Source organism: Bombina bombina, chromosome 10, assembly GCF_027579735.1.
Source record: "Bombina bombina isolate aBomBom1 chromosome 10, aBomBom1.pri, whole genome shotgun sequence".
NCBI lineage: Eukaryota > Metazoa > Chordata > Amphibia > Anura > Bombinatoridae > Bombina > Bombina bombina.
In genome coordinates this window covers 160,690,574-160,709,414 of record NC_069508.1, presented here as the reverse complement: position 1 = coordinate 160,709,414, position 18,841 = coordinate 160,690,574, and the positions used below count along the sequence as shown (strand labels likewise).

General features: G+C 42.6%; 1 protein-coding gene across 1 annotated transcript; it reads right to left on the bottom strand.

The window, feature by feature from the left end:
* Nucleotides 1-1,333: 1,333 nt before the first annotated feature.
* On the bottom strand, nucleotides 1,334-14,436 carry LDLRAD1 (low density lipoprotein receptor class A domain containing 1; the record flags this gene model as incomplete). The annotated part of the gene is given in 5 exon segments (XM_053693991.1): nucleotides 1,334-1,479; nucleotides 5,638-5,766; nucleotides 5,887-6,024; nucleotides 6,481-6,621; nucleotides 14,364-14,436. Coding segments are annotated over 5 exon segments (627 nt in total), but the record flags the coding sequence as incomplete, so codon positions are not given.
* Nucleotides 14,437-18,841: the final 4,405 nt, after the last annotated feature.

Here is an 18,841-nt window from a genome sequence, read left to right as displayed (position 1 = left end):
GTGTAACAGTTCTATACACAGGTGCTCACATGTAACAGTTCTATACACAGAGGTGTTCACATGTAACAGTTCTATACACAGAGGTGCTCACATGTAACAGTTCTATACACAGAGGTAAGGTGCTCACGTGTAAAAGTTCTATACACAGAGGTGCTCACATGTAATAGTTCTATACACAGATGTGCTCACATGTAACAGTTCTATACACAGAGGTGCTCACATGTAACAGTTCTATACACAGAGGTGCTCACATGTAACAGTTCTATACAGAGGTGCTCACATGTAACAGTTGTATACACAGGTGCTCACATGTAACAGTTCTATACACAGAGGTGCTCACATGTAACAGTTCTATACACAGATGTGCTCACATGTAACAGTTCTATACACAGAGGTGCTCACATGTAACAGTTCTATACACAGAGGTGCTCACATGTAACAGTTCTATACACAGAGGTGCTCCCATGTAACAGTTCTATACACAGAGGTGCTCCCATGTAACAGTTCTATACACAGAGGTGCTCCCATGTAACAGTTCTATACACAGAGGTGCTCTCATGTAACAGTTCTATACACAGAAGTGCTCACATGTAACAGTTCTATACACAGAGGTGCTCCCATGTAACAGTTCTATACACAGAGGTGCTCCCATGTAACAGTTCTATACACAGAGGTGCTCACATGTAACAGTTCTATACACAGAGGTGCTCACATGTAACAGTTCTATACACAGAAGTGCTCACATGTAACAGTTCTATACACAGAGGTGCTCCCATGTAACAGTTCTATAGACAGATATTCTCACATGTAACAGTTCTATACACAGAAGTGCTCACATGTAACAGTTCTATACACAGAGGTGCTCACATGTAACAGTTCTGAACACAGAAGTGCTCACATGTAACGGTTCTATACACAGAGGTGAGGTGCTCACGTCTAACAGTCCTATACACAGAGGTGCTCTTATGTAACAGTTCTATACACAGAGGTGCTCACATGTAACAGTTCTATACACAGAGGTGCTCACATGTAACAGTTCTATACACAGAAGTGCTCACGTGTAACAGTTCTATACACAGAGGTGCTCACATGTAACAGTTCTATACACAGAAGTGCTCACATGTAACAGTTCTATACACAGAGGTGAGGTGCTCACGTGTAACAGTCCTATACACAGAGGTGCTCACATGTAACAGTTGTATACAACACTTTATGACACACACATAAATACATACACCATACAGGGTGTGAGTTCCTGAGGCTGCTGACTGATCCCAGAACTGGCCCTGTAGAGGTACAAGCATAGGCAGCCATAGAATGTCAGACATTGTGGTCACTTGGTGCAGCGGTACTCATCTGACCAGTCTGTGCAGTCCTGGATTCCATTCTGGCACAGACTGCTGGGGATGCAGTTACAGTACTGGAAGAGGACGGGTGTGCATGGCCACCATGCAGACCCACATGACGGGCATGATGCCACTGAAAGAGAGAGAGGAAGTTATGGCTGTGTTGCCTCTTTATCTACTCAAGTGCACAGGGTTTGCCCATCTGTCTTTCTCTATACTGTGCCAGCTGGAGATCAACCCATCTTCCTCTCTAATCCCCAGACAAAGCATGGTTAACACTTTATATCTCCCACACCAGGGCACCAACCTCTTCATTTCTCTCACACAGCAGGGCACCAACCTATTCATGTCTCACACACAGCAGGGCACCAGCCTAATAATGTCCCTCACACAGCAGGGCACCAACCTATTCATGTCTCACACACAGCAGGGCACCAACCTAATAATGTCCCTCACACAGCAGGGCACCAACCTATTCATGTCTCTCACACAGCAGGGCACCAACCTATTCATGTCTCACACACAGCAGGGCACCAACCTATTCATGTCTCACACACAGCAGGGCACCAACCTATTCATGTCTCACACACAGCAGGGCACCAACCTATTCATGTCTCACACACAGCAGGGCACCAACCTATTCATGTCTCACACACAGCAGGGCACCAACCTATTAATGTCTCTCACACAGCAGGGCACCAACCTATTTATGTCTCACACACAGCAGGGCACCAACCTAATAATGTCTCACACACAGCAGGGCACCAACCTATTAATGTCTCACACACAGCAGGGCACCAACCTATTAATGTCTCACACAGCAGGGCACCAACCTATTAATGTCTCTCACACACCAGGGCACCAACCTATTAATGTCTCTCACACAGCAGGGCACCAACCTAATAATGTCTCTCACACACCAGGGCACCAACCTATTAATGTCTCTCACACACCAGGGCACCAACCTATTAATGTCTCTCACACACCAGGGCACCAACCTATTAATGTCTCTCACACAGCAGGGCACCAACCTATTAATGTCTCACACACAGCAGGGCACCAACCTATTCATGTCTCACACACAGCAGGGCACCAACCTATTCATGTCTCTCACACAGCAGGGCACCAACCTATTCATGTCTCACACACAGCAGGGCACCAACCTATTAATGTCTCACACACAGCAGGGCACCAACCTAATAATGTCCCTCACACAGCAGGGCACCAACCTATTCATGTCTCTCACACAGCAGGGCACCAACCTATTAATGTCTCACACACACCAGGGCACCAACCTAATAATGTCTCTCACACACCAGGGCACCAACCTATTAATGTCTCTCACACAGCAGGGCACCAACCTAATAATGTCTCTCACACACCAGGGCACCAACCTATTAATGTATCTCACACACCAGGGCACCAACCTATTAATGTCTCACACACAGCAGGGCACCAACCTATTCATGTCTCTCACACACCAGGGCACCAACCTATTAATGTCTCACACACACCAGGGCACCAACCTAATAATGTCTCTCACACACCAGGGCACCAACCTATTAATGTCTCTCACACAGCAGGGCACCAACCTAATAATGTCTCTCACACACCAGGGCACCAACCTATTAATGTCTCACACACAGCAGGGCACCAAACTATTCATGTCTCTCACACACCAGGGCACCAACCTATTAATGTCTCACACACAGCAGGGCACCAACCTATTCATGTCTCTCACACACCAGGGCACCAACCTATTAATGTCTCACACACACCAGGGCACCAACCTAATAATGTCTCTCACACACCAGGGCACCAACCTATTAATGTCTCTCACACAGCAGGGCACCAACCTAATAATGTCTCTCACACACCAGGGCACCAACCTATTAATGTCTCTCACACACCAGGGCACCAACCTATTAATGTCTCACACACAGCAGGGCACCAACCTATTCATGTCTCACACACAGCAGGGCACCAACCTATTCATGTCTCACACACAGCAGGGCACCAACCTAATAATGTCTCACACACACCAGGGCACCAACCTAATAATGTCTCTCACACACCAGGGCACCAAACTATTCATGTCTCTCACACAGCAGGGCACCAACCTAATAATGTCTCTCACACACCAGGGCACCAACCTATTAATGTCTCACACACAGCAGGGCACCAAACTATTCATGTCTCTCACACACCAGGGCACCAACCTATTAATGTCTCACACACAGCAGGGCACCAACCTATTCATGTCTCTCACACACCAGGGCACCAACCTATTAATGTCTCACACACACCAGGGCACCAACCTAATAATGTCTCTCACACACCAGGGCACCAACCTATTAATGTCTCTCACACACCAGGGCACCAACCTATTAATGTCTCTCACACAGCAGGGCACCAACCTAATAATGTCTCTCACACACCAGGGCACCAACCTATTAATGTCTCTCACACACCAGGGCACCAACCTATTAATGTCTCACACACAGCAGGGCACCAACCTATTCATGTCTCACACACAGCAGGGCACCAACCTAATAATGTCTCACACACACCAGGGCACCAACCTAATAATGTCTCTCACACACCAGGGCACCAAACTATTCATGTCTCTCACACAGCAGGGCACCAACCTATTCATGTCTCTCACACAGCAGGGCGCCAACCTATTCATGTCTCACACACAGCAGGGCGCCAACCTATTCATGTCACACACACAGCAGGGCACCAACCTATTCATGTCTCTCACACAGCAGGGCACCAGCCTCTCTATATCACATACAGCAGGGCAACAGCCTCTCTATATTACACACACAGCAGGGCACCAGCCTCTCTATATTACACACACAGCAGGGCACCAGCCTCTCTATATTACACACACAGCAGGGCACCAGCCTCTCTATATTACACACACAGCAGGGCACCAGCGTCTCTATATTACACACACAGCAGGGCACCAGCGTCTCTATATTACACACACAGCAGGGCACCAGCCTCTCTATATTACACACACACACACACACACAGCAGGGCACCAACCTCTCTATATTACACACACAGCAGGGCACCAGCCTCTCTATATTACACACACACACACACAGCAGGGCACCAACCTCTCTATATTACACACACAGCAGGGCACCAGCGTCTCTATATTACACACACAGCAGGGCACCAGCTCTCTATATTACACACACAGCAGGGCACCAGCCTTTCCCATGTCACACACAGCAGGGCACCAGCCTCTCTATATTACACACACAGGAGGGCACTAGCCTCTCTATATTACACACACAGGAGGGCACTAGCCTCTCTATATTACACACACAGGAGGGCACCAGCCTCTCTATATTACACACACAGCAGGGCACCAGCCTCTCTATATCACACAAAGCAGGGCACCAGCCTCTCTATATTACACACACAGGAGGGCACCAGCCTCTCTATATTACACACAGCAGGGCACCAGCCTCTCTATATTACACACACAGCAGGGCACCAGCCTCTCTATATTACACACACAGTAGGGCACCAGCGTCTCTATATTACACACACAGCAGGGCACCAGCCTCTCTATATTACACACACAGCAGGGCACCAGCGTCTCTATATTACACACACAGCAGGGCACCAGCCTCTCTATATTACACACACAGCAGGGCACCAGTCTTTCCCATGTCACACACAGCAGGGCACCAGCCTCTCTATATTACACACACAGGAGGGCACCAGCCTCTCTATATTACACACACAGGAGGGCACCAGCCTTCCCACGTCACACACAGCAGGGCACCAGCCTCTCTATATTACACACACAGGAGGGCACCAGTCTCTCTATATTACACACACAGCAGGGCACCAGCCTCTCTATATTACACACACAGCAGGGCACCAGCCTCTCTATATCACATAAAGCAGGGCACCAGCCTCTCTATATTACACACACAGGAGGGCACCAGCCTCTCTATATTACACACACAGGAGGGCACCAGCCTCTCTATATTACACACACAGGAGGGTACCAGCCTTCCCACGTCACACACAGCAGGGCACCTGCCTCTCTATATTACACACACAGGAGGGTACCAGCCTTCCCACGTCACACACAGCAGGGCACCTGCCTCTCTATATTACACACACAGCAGGGCACCAGCCTCTCTATATTACACACACAGGAGGGCGCCAGCCTCTCTATATTACACACACAGGAGGGTACCAGCATTCCCACGTCACACACAGCAAGGCACTAGCTTGACAACAGAGCTGCACCACTCACATGTTGAAGACTCATCAGAGCAGTCACCACAGTTATTGATCCCATTGCACTTTAAGTTACTGTAGATCCAGTTCTTTGGATTCCCACAACGGAAGATCAGGAAACCTGGAAGATTATTGGGAAGGTCACCTAGAAAGGAAAATGTTACAGAATTATGAAATGAACCCATCACATGACTCCATTAAATAATACAGAGAAATACTGACAATTTAACCTTCACCATTTTCCCTTACAACTGCTGTTACTTACTGCATAATGAGGTTTCTTCATCCTCACCGCTGCCGCAGTCGTTATGGGAGTTACAGACTTGTGTCGGTAGCAGACACGTAATCCTGTCATCACACAAGAACCCACTGACATTATCTGAAGTTACACAAGTGCGAGTCTCTGATGGCAAAACATAAAAAACGAGCACTTAATCAGCATGTGTAAAAATGCAAGATAAGCAAACCAATGGTTTATAAAGAAATGTAACCTTTGTGATTATTAAATATAAATGTTCAATAGATTATGTAAAACAACAAGCGCTTTTGAATAAACGAATCTGGACAGTTAGTGATATTTTAGATGCAGTTTAATGAATCAGTTGTAATGAAGTTGCGCTATAACTTACTTTTTAATATAGATATACAATTCTAACAGTTCAATCCGTTAGCTCACAAATTTATTCATTTTTAAAATTACTTTTAAAGTGAGTAGCAGAACGTGGCGTTTTGTCTGCACGATAGCAGACAAAACGTGTAGAGGTTAATCAAGGCTCGTTTTAGACTGTCCGGATATCAAACACAGACAATGCGCAGCATCAGCGCTGTGTGAGAGCAACAGATCAGGCTAATTACACACCTGCAGTGCGTGATGGCAGTGCCAGGGTAACCGTACATGCGATTGCAGCTGCCAGGATCATCAGCAAGAACAGGACCACAACTGTGATACATACACACCTGCGGGAGCATCCACACACACCTGGACCACCGCGGCAGCAATCTGTGTGCAACAAGATATGGCAGTGTGAGGGACCCTACATGTTATCCTCTGTATACCACCCCCTCTGTATTGTACGTACCCTGTCTAGATATCGCTATATACCAGCTCTTCTGTATTGTACGTACCCTGTCTAGATACATCTATATACCAGCCCATCTGTATTGTACTATCCTGTCTAGATACAACTATATACCACCCCCTCTGTATTGTACTATCCTGTCTAGATACATCTATATACCAGCCCATCTGTATTGTACTATCCTGTCTAGATACATCTATATACCACCCCCTCTGTATTGTACGTACCCTGTCTAGATACATCTATATACCAGTCCCTCTGTATTGTACTACCCTGTCTAGATACAACTATATACCACCCCCTCTGTATTGTACGTACCCTGTCTAGATACATCTATATACCACCCCCTCTGTATTGTACGTACCCTGTCTAGGTACATCTATATACCACCCCCTCTGTATTGTACTACCCTGTCTAGATACATCTATATACCAGTCCCTCTGTATTGTACTACCCTGTCTAGATATCGCTATATACCAGCTCTTCTGTATTGTACGTACCCTGTCTAGATATCGCTATATACCAGCTCTTCTGTATTGTACTACCCTGTCTAGATACATCTATATACCAGCCCATCTGTATTGTACTATCCTGTCTAGATACATCTATATACCACCCCCTCTGTATTGTACGTACCCTGTCTAGATACATCTATATACCAGTCCCTCTGTATTGTACGTACCCTGTCTAGATACAACTATATACCACCCCCTCTGTATTGTACGTACCCTGTCTAGATACATCTATATACCAGTCCCTCTGTATTGTACGTACCCTGTCTAGATACATCTATATACCACCCCCTCTGTATAGTATGTACCCTGTCTAGATACAACTATATACCACCCCCTCTGTATAGTACGTACCCTGTCTAGATACATCTATATACCAGTCCCTCTGTATTGTACGTACCCTGTCTAGATACATCTATATACCAGTCCCTCTGTATTGTACGTACCCTGTCTAGATACATCTATATACCAGCCCATCTGTATTGTACTATCCTGTCTAGATACATCTATATACCACCCCCTCTGTATTGTACGTACCCTGTCTAGATACATCTATATACCACCCCCTCTGTATTGTACGTACCCTGTCTAGATACATCTATATACCACCCCCTCTGTATTGTACGTACCCTGTCTAGATATCGCTATATACCAGCTCTTCTGTATTGTACGTACCCTGTCTAGATACATCTATATACCAGCCCATCTGTATTGTACTATCCTGTCTAGATACATCTATATACCAGCCCATCTGTATTGTACGTACCCTGTCTAGATACATCTATATACCAGTCCCTCTGTATTGTACGTACCCTGTCTAGATATCGCTATATACCAGCTCTTCTGTATTGTACGTACCCTGTCTAGATACATCTATATACCAGTCCCTCTGTATTGTACGTACCCTGTCTAGATACAACTATATACCACCCCCTCTGTATTGTACGTACCCTGTCTAGATACATCTATATACCAGTCCCTCTGTATTGTACGTACCCTGTCTAGATACAACTATATACCACCCCCTCTGTATAGTACGTACCCTGTCTAGATACATCTATATACCACCCCCTCTGTATTGTACGTACCCTGTCTAGATATCGCTATATACCAGCTCTTCTGTATTGTACGTACCCTGTCTAGATACATCTATATACCAGCCCATCTGTATTGTACGTACCCTGTCTAGATACATCTATATACCAGTCCCTCTGTATTGTACGTACCCTGTCTAGATACAACTATATACCACCCCCTCTGTATTGTACGTACCCTGTCTAGATACATCTATATACCAGTCCCTCTGTATTGTACGTACCCTGTCTAGATACAACTATATACCACCCCCTCTGTATAGTACGTACCCTGTCTAGATACATCTATATACCACCCCCTCTGTATTGTACTACCCTGTCTAGATACATCTATATACCAGTCCATCTGTATTGTACTATCCTGTCTAGATACATCTATATACCAGCCCATCTGTATTGTACTATCCTGTCTAGATACATCTATATACCACCCCCTCTGTATTGTACGTACCCTGTCTAGGTACATCTATATACCACCCCCTCTGTATTGTACTACCCTGTCTAGATACATCTATATATCAGTCCCTCTGTATTGTACGTACCCTGTCTAGATACATCTATATACCACCCCCTCTGTATTGTACGTACCCTGTCTAGATACATCTATATACCAGTCCCTCTGTATTGTATGTACCCTGTCTAGATACATCTATATACCACCCCCTCTGTATTGTACGTACCCTGTCTAGATACATCTATATACCACCCCCTCTGTATTGTACGTACCCTGTCTAGATACATCTATATACCACCCCCTCTGTATTGTACTACCCTGTCTAGATACATCTATATACCACCCCCTCTGTATTGTACGTACCCTGTCTAGATACATCTATATACCAGTCCCTCTGTATTGTACGTACCCAGTCTAGATACATCTATATACCACCCCCTCTGTATTGTACGTATCCTGTCTAGATACATCTATATACCACCCTCTCTGTATTGTACGTATCCTGTCTATATACACCTATATACCAGCCCCTCTGTATTGTACTACCCTGTCTAGATACATCTATATACCACCCCTCTGTATTGTACTACCCTGTCTAGAAACATCTATATACCACCCCTCTGTATTGTACTACCCTGTCTAGATACATCTATATACCGCCACCTCTGTATTGTACGTACCCTGTCTAGATACATCTATATACCACCCCCTCTGTATTGTACGTATCCTGTCTAGATACATCTATATACCACCCCCTCTGTATTGTACGTATCCTGTCTAGATACATCTATATACCACCCCCTCTGTATTGTACGTATCCTGTCTATATACACCTATATACCAGCCCCTCTGTATTGTACTACCCTGTCTAGATACATCTATATACCACCCCTCTGTATTGTACTACCCTGTCTAGAAACATCTATATACCACCCCCTCTGTATTGTACTACCCTGTCTAGATAAATCTATATACCGCCACCTCTGTATTGTACTACCCTGTCTAGATACATCTATATACCACCACCTCTGTATTGTACGTACCCTGTCTAGATACATCTATATACCAGCCCATCTGTATTGTACTATCCTGTCTAGCTACATCTATATACCACCCCCTCTGTATTGTACGTATCCTGTCTATATACACCTATATACCAGCCCCTCTGTATTGTACTACCCTGTCTAGATACATCTATATACCACGTCCCCCTCTGTATTGTACGTATCCTGTCTATATACATCTATATACCACCCCCCTCTGTATTGTACTACCCTGTCTAGATACATCTATATACCAGCCCCTCTGTATTGTACTACCCTGTTTATATACATCTATATACCACCCCCTCTGTATTGTACGTACACTGTCTATATACATCTATATACCACCCCCTCTATATTGTACATACCCTATCTAGATACATCTATATAACAATCCCTCTGTATTATTTGTATCTTGTCTACTCTAGATACATCTATATACCAGCCCCTCTGTATTGTGTGTACACTGTCTTTATACCAACACTTTTGTACGTACCATGTCTGTCTAAACAGATCTATTTTTCTAATCCCTCTGTATTGTACGTACCCTGTGTAGATACATCTATATATGAATATCTCTGTATTGTATGTACCCTGTCTAGATACATCTATATACCAACCCCTCAGTATTGTACGTATCCTGTCTAGATATATCTATATACCAATCCCTCTGTATTATTCGTACCGTGTCGAGATACATCTATATACCAGCCCCTCTGTATTATGCGTACACTGTCCAGATACATCTTTATACCAACAACTTTGTATTGTACATACCCTGTCTGTCTAAATAGATCTATTTTTCTAATCCCTCTGTATTGTATGTACCCTGTGTAGATACATCTATATACCAACCCCTCTGTATTGTACGTACCCTGTCTAGATACATCTATATACCAGTCCCTCTGTATTGTATGTACCCTGTCTAGATACATCTATATACCACCCCCTCTGTATTGTACGTACCCTGTCTAGATACATCTATATACCACCCCCTCTGTATTGTACGTACCCTGTCTAGATACATCTATATACCACCCCCTCTGTATTGTACTACCCTGTCTAGATACATCTATATACCACCCCCTCTGTATTGTACGTACCCTGTCTAGATACATCTATATACCAGTCCCTCTGTATTGTACGTACCCAGTCTAGATACATCTATATACCACCCCCTCTGTATTGTACGTATCCTGTCTAGATACATCTATATACCACCCTCTCTGTATTGTACGTATCCTGTCTATATACACCTATATACCAGCCCCTCTGTATTGTACTACCCTGTCTAGATACATCTATATACCACCCCCTCTGTATTGTACTACCCTGTCTAGAAACATCTATATACCACCCCTCTGTATTGTACTACCCTGTCTAGATACATCTATATACCGCCACCTCTGTATTGTACGTACCCTGTCTAGATACATCTATATACCACCCCCTCTGTATTGTACGTATCCTGTCTAGATACATCTATATACCACCCCCTCTGTATTGTACGTATCCTGTCTAGATACATCTATATACCACCCCCTCTGTATTGTACGTATCCTGTCTATATACACCTATATACCAGCCCCTCTGTATTGTACTACCCTGTCTAGATACATCTATATACCACCCCTCTGTATTGTACTACCCTGTCTAGAAACATCTATATACCACCCCCTCTGTATTGTACTACCCTGTCTAGATAAATCTATATACCGCCACCTCTGTATTGTACTACCCTGTCTAGATACATCTATATACCACCACCTCTGTATTGTACGTACCCTGTCTAGATACATCTATATACCAGCCCATCTGTATTGTACTATCCTGTCTAGCTACATCTATATACCACCCCCTCTGTATTGTACGTATCCTGTCTATATACACCTATATACCAGCCCCTCTGTATTGTACTACCCTGTCTAGATACATCTATATACCACGTCCCCCTCTGTATTGTACGTATCCTGTCTATATACATCTATATACCACCCCCCTCTGTATTGTACTACCCTGTCTAGATACATATATATACCAGCCCCTCTGTATTGTACTACCCTGTTTATATACATCTATATACCACCCCCTCTGTATTGTACGTACACTGTCTATATACATCTATATACCACCCCCTCTATATTGTACATACCCTATCTAGATACATCTATATAACAATCCCTCTGTATTATTTGTATCTTGTCTACTCTAGATACATCTATATACCAGCCCCTCTGTATTGTGTGTACACTGTCTTTATACCAACACTTTTGTACGTACCATGTCTGTCTAAACAGATCTATTTTTCTAATCCCTCTGTATTGTACGTACCCTGTGTAGATACATCTATATATGAATATCTCTGTATTGTATGTACCCTGTCTAGATACATCTATATACCAACCCCTCAGTATTGTACGTATCCTGTCTAGATATATCTATATACCAATCCCTCTGTATTATTCGTACCGTGTCGAGATACATCTATATACCAGCCCCTCTGTATTATGCGTACACTGTCCAGATACATCTTTATACCAACAACTTTGTATTGTACATACCCTGTCTGTCTATAGATCTATTTTTCTAATCCCTCTGTATTGTATGTACCCTGTGTAGATACATCTATATACCAACCCCTCTGTATTGTACGTATCCTGTCTAGATATATCTATATATCACTTTCTGTATTGTACATACCCTGTCTAGATATATCTATATACCAATTCCTCTGAATTGTACTACCCCATCTAGATACATCTGTATACCAATCTCTCTGTATTGTACGCATGCTGTCTAGATATATTTATATACAAATCTCTCTGTTTTGTATTTACCCTCTCTAGATATATCTATATACCAGTGCCTGTACCCTGTCTAGATAAATCTATATACCCAGTGGCGTAGCGTGGGGGGGGCCACAGGGGCGGTTGCCCCGGGCGCAAAATTCTGAGGGGCGCAAAATGCTTGGCTCCCAGCCTCCCCAGTCCCCACCATCTCAAGACAGTAGACAGTCACAGTCCCATTCCCAGCTGCGCTACAGGGAGGCTAAAAAATCTGACAGGCGCCTGCGCCCAGCCGTTCTGTCTCTCAAGTGAACTGTCTACTACTCTGAAGTCAAGACGTGCTGTGTAATGATTTAATTATCATAATTTTATGAGTGTAATCCTATCCGACCGTTACCTGCTGCTAGACTAGTGTTTACACCACTAGTTAGCACGGTCCACTCCCACTCCCAGCGCACATGTCAGGAGGGAGGAAGAAGTCAGAGCAGCAGAGCCAGAGTGGAGTCAGACTGACTAGCACGCCGCGCCCGCAATGATAAGGTAAGTAGTGTCAACAGAAATTACCAAACTCATCACCGGGTCCGTATCAGAACCAGACCACCAGTGCCACTGCCAGCCAGAATTATAATTAAATTATTATAGCCCCTGTTTTTGCCTGGGCCCTGGGGAATAGGGATTGGAAATGGCAACGCACGCAAAATGCAGCTTAGCCTCTACCGTTATGCACGTGACGTCGCAGGGCCAGCCAGCCAAGTTCCAAAGGACCCAGAGTCCCTCTGAGCCAGCCAGCCAAATTCCAACTTCCAAAGGACCCAGAGTCTGAGCCAGCCAGCATGCCAGAGTGTGAGAGTGATCTATGCTGCTTTAAAGTGAAAGCTGGTTATTTTATTTCAAATTCATTTTTAACCTGGGTAGAATAAAACATACAAGATGTAGATGATCTACATCTTGTATGTTTTACCCAGGTTAAAAATGAATTTGAAATAAAATAACCAGCTTTCACTTTAAAGCAGCATAGATCACTCTCACACTCTGGCATGCTGGCTGGCTCAGATGTATTTTAAAAATGAAATCCCATGTTTAAATATTAAACCATAAAAAATGTAATTGTTAAGTTCTTTAATGTACTTACTTAATGTATATAATAAAGTAATGGCTGCCTGCAACCATATTGAATCCTAATTTTTAAGGATGAATGTAGAGTTTACAATTCTATACATAATATATATTTTTGTTGTTAAAATAAAGCTTTGTTTGTTTTAAAACAAAAACCTGTCTCCTAAGTTGTTGAGCTGTCTCCTAGATTCAAAGCAAATTTGCCAATCCCTACTGTACTGGTGGAAGAGACTCAGTCAGTGCTAATGGATTAGGGGGGCGCAATTCTTGCCTTGCCCTGGGCGCTGAGAAGCCACGCTACTCCACTGTATATACCACCCCCTCTATATTGTGCATACACTGTCCGGATACATCTATATACCAATACCTCTGTATTGTACACACCCTATCTAGATACAAATATATACCACCCCCTCTGTATTATACGTACCCTGTTTAGATACATCTATACATCTATATACCAGCCCCTCTGTATTGTGCGTACACTGTCTAGATATATCTATATACCAATCCCTCTGTATTGCATGTACCCTGTCTATAAATATTTATCTTTGTGTAAATCTGTGTACAATTAAGAATCTTTTCCCCCCCATATTTTAATCTAATTGGTCTTATTTTATGCTGCAGCTGCCTTTAATTGCTTGCGTTATATCATCACCTGTTTCTTCATTTGATAGCATTGATACTGTCGAACCAAACGAGTCCACACTTCTCCTCTAGGGAAAAAAAAGTTATAAAATAAAGAAAACATGAATGTTGTTACTAATATAATAGTATAGAGCAGAATGCGATAACCTTTGTCAGGAGAGGGATATAACCATGATGACAGGGATGGTGATGCGGCAACTTAATACTAAGGGCCGGAATATCAAAGAGTCATCATAATAGCGCTAAGGTTTCAGCATCGCATTCCGGTAGCATAATGTTCTATACTGCAGTATCACCGTGTGCGGCGAGGGTTAGTGTAAACAATCCCTTTGTACAGTGCGTAATGACAATAACAATTTACATGTGTGATATGAGGGTTCTCTGTCAGTAGCATAATGTTCTATACTGCAGTATCACCGTGTGCAGCGAGGGTTAGTGTAAACAATCCCTTTGTACAGTGCGTAATGACAATAACAATTTACATGTGTGATATGAGGGTTCTCTGTCAGTAGCATAATGTTCTATACTGCAGTATCACTGTGTGTAGCGAGGGTTAGTGTAAACAATCCTTTTGTGCAGTGCGTAATGACAATAACAATTTATTTGTGTGATATGAGGGTTCTCTGTCAGTAGCAGAATGTTCTATACTGCAGTATCACCGTGTGCAGCGAGGGTTAGTGTAAACAATCACTTTGTGCAGTGTGTAATGACAATAACAATTTACATGTGTGATATGAGGGTTCTCTGTCAGTAGCATAATGTTCTATACTGCAGTATCACTGTGTGTAGCGAGAGTTAGTGTAAACAATCCTTTTGTGCAGTGCGTAATGACAATAACAATTTATTTGTGTGATATGAGGGTTCTCTGTCAGTAGCAGAATGTTCTACACTGCAATATCACTGTGTGCAACGAGGGTTAGTGTAAACAATCCTTTTGTATAGTGTGTAATGACAATAACAATTTACATGTGTAATATGAGGGTTCTCTGTCAGTAGCAGAATGTTCTATACTGCAGTATCACCGTGTGCGGCGAGGGTTAGTGTAAACAATCCCTTTGTACAGTGTGTAATTACAATAACAATTTACATGTGTGATATGAGGGTTCTCTGTCAGTATCAGAATGTTCTATACTGCAGTATCACCGTGTGCGGCGAGGGTTAGTGTAAACAATCCTTTTGTATAGTGTGTAATGACAATAACAATTTACATGTGTAATATGAGGGTTCTCTGTCAGTAGCAGAATGTTCTATACTGCAGTATCACTGTGTGTAGCGAGGGTTAGTGTAAACAATCCCTTTGTACAGTGCGTAATGACAATAACAATTTACATGTGTGATATGAGGGTTCTCTGTCAGTAGCATAATGTTCTATACTGCAGTATCACTGTGTGTAGCGAGGGTTAGTGTAAACAATCCTTTTGTGCAGTGCGTAATGACAATAACAATTTATTTGTGTGATATGAGGGTTCTCTGTCAGTAGCAGAATGTTCTATACTGCAGTATCACTGTGTGCAGCAAGGGTTAGTGTAAACAATCACTTTGTGCAGTGTGTAATGACAATAACAATTTACATGTGTGATATGAGGGTTCTCTGTCAGTAGCATAATGTTCTATACTGCAGTATCACTGTGTGTAGCGAGAGTTAGTGTAAACAATCCTTTTGTGCAGTGCGTAATGACAATAACAATTTATTTGTGTGATATGAGGGTTCTCTGTCAGTAGCAGAATGTTCTACACTGCAATATCACTGTGTGCAACGAGGGTTAGTGTAAACAATCCTTTTGTATAGTGTGTAATGACAATAACAATTTACATGTGTAATATGAGGGTTCTCTGTCAGTAGCAGAATGTTCTATACTGCAGTATCACCGTGTGCGGCGAGGGTTAGTGTAAACAATCCCTTTGTACAGTGTGTAATTACAATAACAATTTACATGTGTGATATGAGGGTTCTCTGTCAGTATCAGAATGTTCTATACTGCAGTATCACCGTGTGCGGCGAGGGTTAGTGTAAACAATCCTTTTGTATAGTGTGTAATGACAATAACAATTTGCATGTGTGATATGAGGGTTCTCTGTCAGTAGCAGAATGTTCTATACTGCAGTATCACGGTGTGCGGCGAGGGTTAGTGTAAACAATCACTTTGTACAGTGTGTAATTACAATAACAATTTACATGTGTGATATGAGGGTTCTCTGTCAGTAGCATAATGTTCTATACTGCAGTATCACCGTGTGCGGCGAGGGTTAGTGTAAACAATCCTTTTGTATAGTGTGTAATGACAATAACAATTTACATGTGTGATATGAGGGTTCTCTGTCAGTAGCAGAATGTTCTATACTGCAGTATCACGGTGTGCGGCGAGGGTTAGTGTAAACAATCACTTTGTGCAGTGTGTAATGACAATAACAATTTACATGTGTGATATGAGGGTTCTCTGTCAGTAGCAGAATGTTCTATACTGCAGTATCACTGTGTGTAGCGAGGGTTAGTGTAAACAATCCTTTTGTGCAGTGCGTAATGACAATAACAATTTACATGTGTGATATGAGGGTTCTCTGTCAGTAGCAGAATGTTCTATACTGCAGTATCACGGTGTGCAGCAAGGGTTAGTGTAAACAATCCCTTTGTACAGTGTGTAATCACAATAACAATTTACATGTGTGATATGAGGGTTCTCTGTCAGTAGCAGAATGTTCTATACTGCAGTATCACTGTGTGTAGCGAGAGTTAGTGTAAACAATCCTTTTGTGCAGTGCGTAATGACAATATTTATTTGTGTGATATGAGGGTTCTCTGTCAGTAGCATAATGTTCTATACTGCAGTATCACGGAGTGCGGCGAGGGTTAGTGTAAACAATCACTTTGTGCAGTGCGTAATGACAATAACAATTTACATGTGTGATATGAGGGTTCTCTGTCAGTAGCAGAATGTTCTATACTGCAGTATCACGGTGTGCAGCAAGGGTTAGTGTAAACAATCCCTTTGTACAGTGTGTAATCACAATAACAATTTACATGTGTGATATGAGGGTTCTCTGTCAGTAGCAGAATGTTCTATACTGCAGTATCACTGTGTGTAGCGAGAGTTAGTGTAAACAATCCTTTTGTGCAGTGCGTAATGACAATAACAATTTATTTGTGTGATATGAGGGTTCTCTGTCAGTAGCAGAATGTTCTATACTGCAGTATCACTGTGTGCAGCAAGGGTTAGTGTAAACAATCACTTTGTACATTGCGTAATGACAATAACAATTTACATGTGTAATATGAGGGTTCTCTGTCAGTAGCATAATGTTCTATACTGCAGTATCACCGTGTGCAGTGAGGGTTAGTGTAAACAATCACTTTGTACATTGCGTAATGACAATAACAATTTACATGTGTGATATGAGGGTTCTCTGTCAGTAGCAGAATGTTCTATACTGCAGTATCACCGTGTGCAGCGAGGGTTAGTGTAAACAATCACTTTGTACATTGCGTAATGACAATAACAATGTACATGTGTAATATGAGGGTTCTCTGTCAGTAGCATAATGTTCTATACTGCAGTATCACCGTGTGCAGTGAGGGTTAGTGTAAACAATCACTTTGTACATTGCGTAATGACAATAACAATGTACATGTGTAATATGAGGGTTCTCTGTCAGTAGCATAATGTTCTATACTGCAGTATCACCGTGTGCAGTGAGGGTTAGTGTAAACAATCACTTTGTACATTGCGTAATGACAATAACAATTTACATGTGTGATATGAGGGTTCTCTGTCATTAGCAGAATGTTCTATACTGCATTATCACTGTGTGTAGCGAGGGTTAGTGTAAACAATCACTTTGTATAGTGTGTAATGACAATAACAATTTACATGTGTGATATGAGGGTTCTCTGTCAGTATCAGAATGTTCTATACTGCAGTATTACTGTGTGCAGCGAGGGTTAGTGTAAACAATCCTTTTGTATAGTGTGTAATGACAATAACAATTTACATGTGTAATATGAGGGTTCTCTGTCAGTAGCATAATGTTCTATACTGCAGTATTACTGTGTGCAGCGAGGGTTAGTGTAAACAATCACTTTGTACATTGCGTAATGACAATAACAATTTACATGTGTGATATGAGGGTTCTCTGTCAGTAGCAGAATGTTCTATACTGCAGTATTACCGTGTGCAGCGAGGGTTAGTGTAAACAATCCCTTTGTACAGTGCGTAATGACAATAACAATTTACATGTGTGATATGAGGGTTCTCTGTCAGTATCAGAATGTTCTATACTGCAATATCACTGTGTGCAGCGAGGGTTAGTGTAAACAATCACTTTGTGCAGTGCGTAATGACAATAACAATTTACATGTGTAATATGAGGGTTCTCTGTCAGTATCAGAATGTTCTATACTGCAGTATCACCGTGTGCAGCGAGGGTTAGTGTAAACAATCCCTTTGTACAGTGCGTAATGACAATAACAATTTATTTGTGTGATATGAGGGT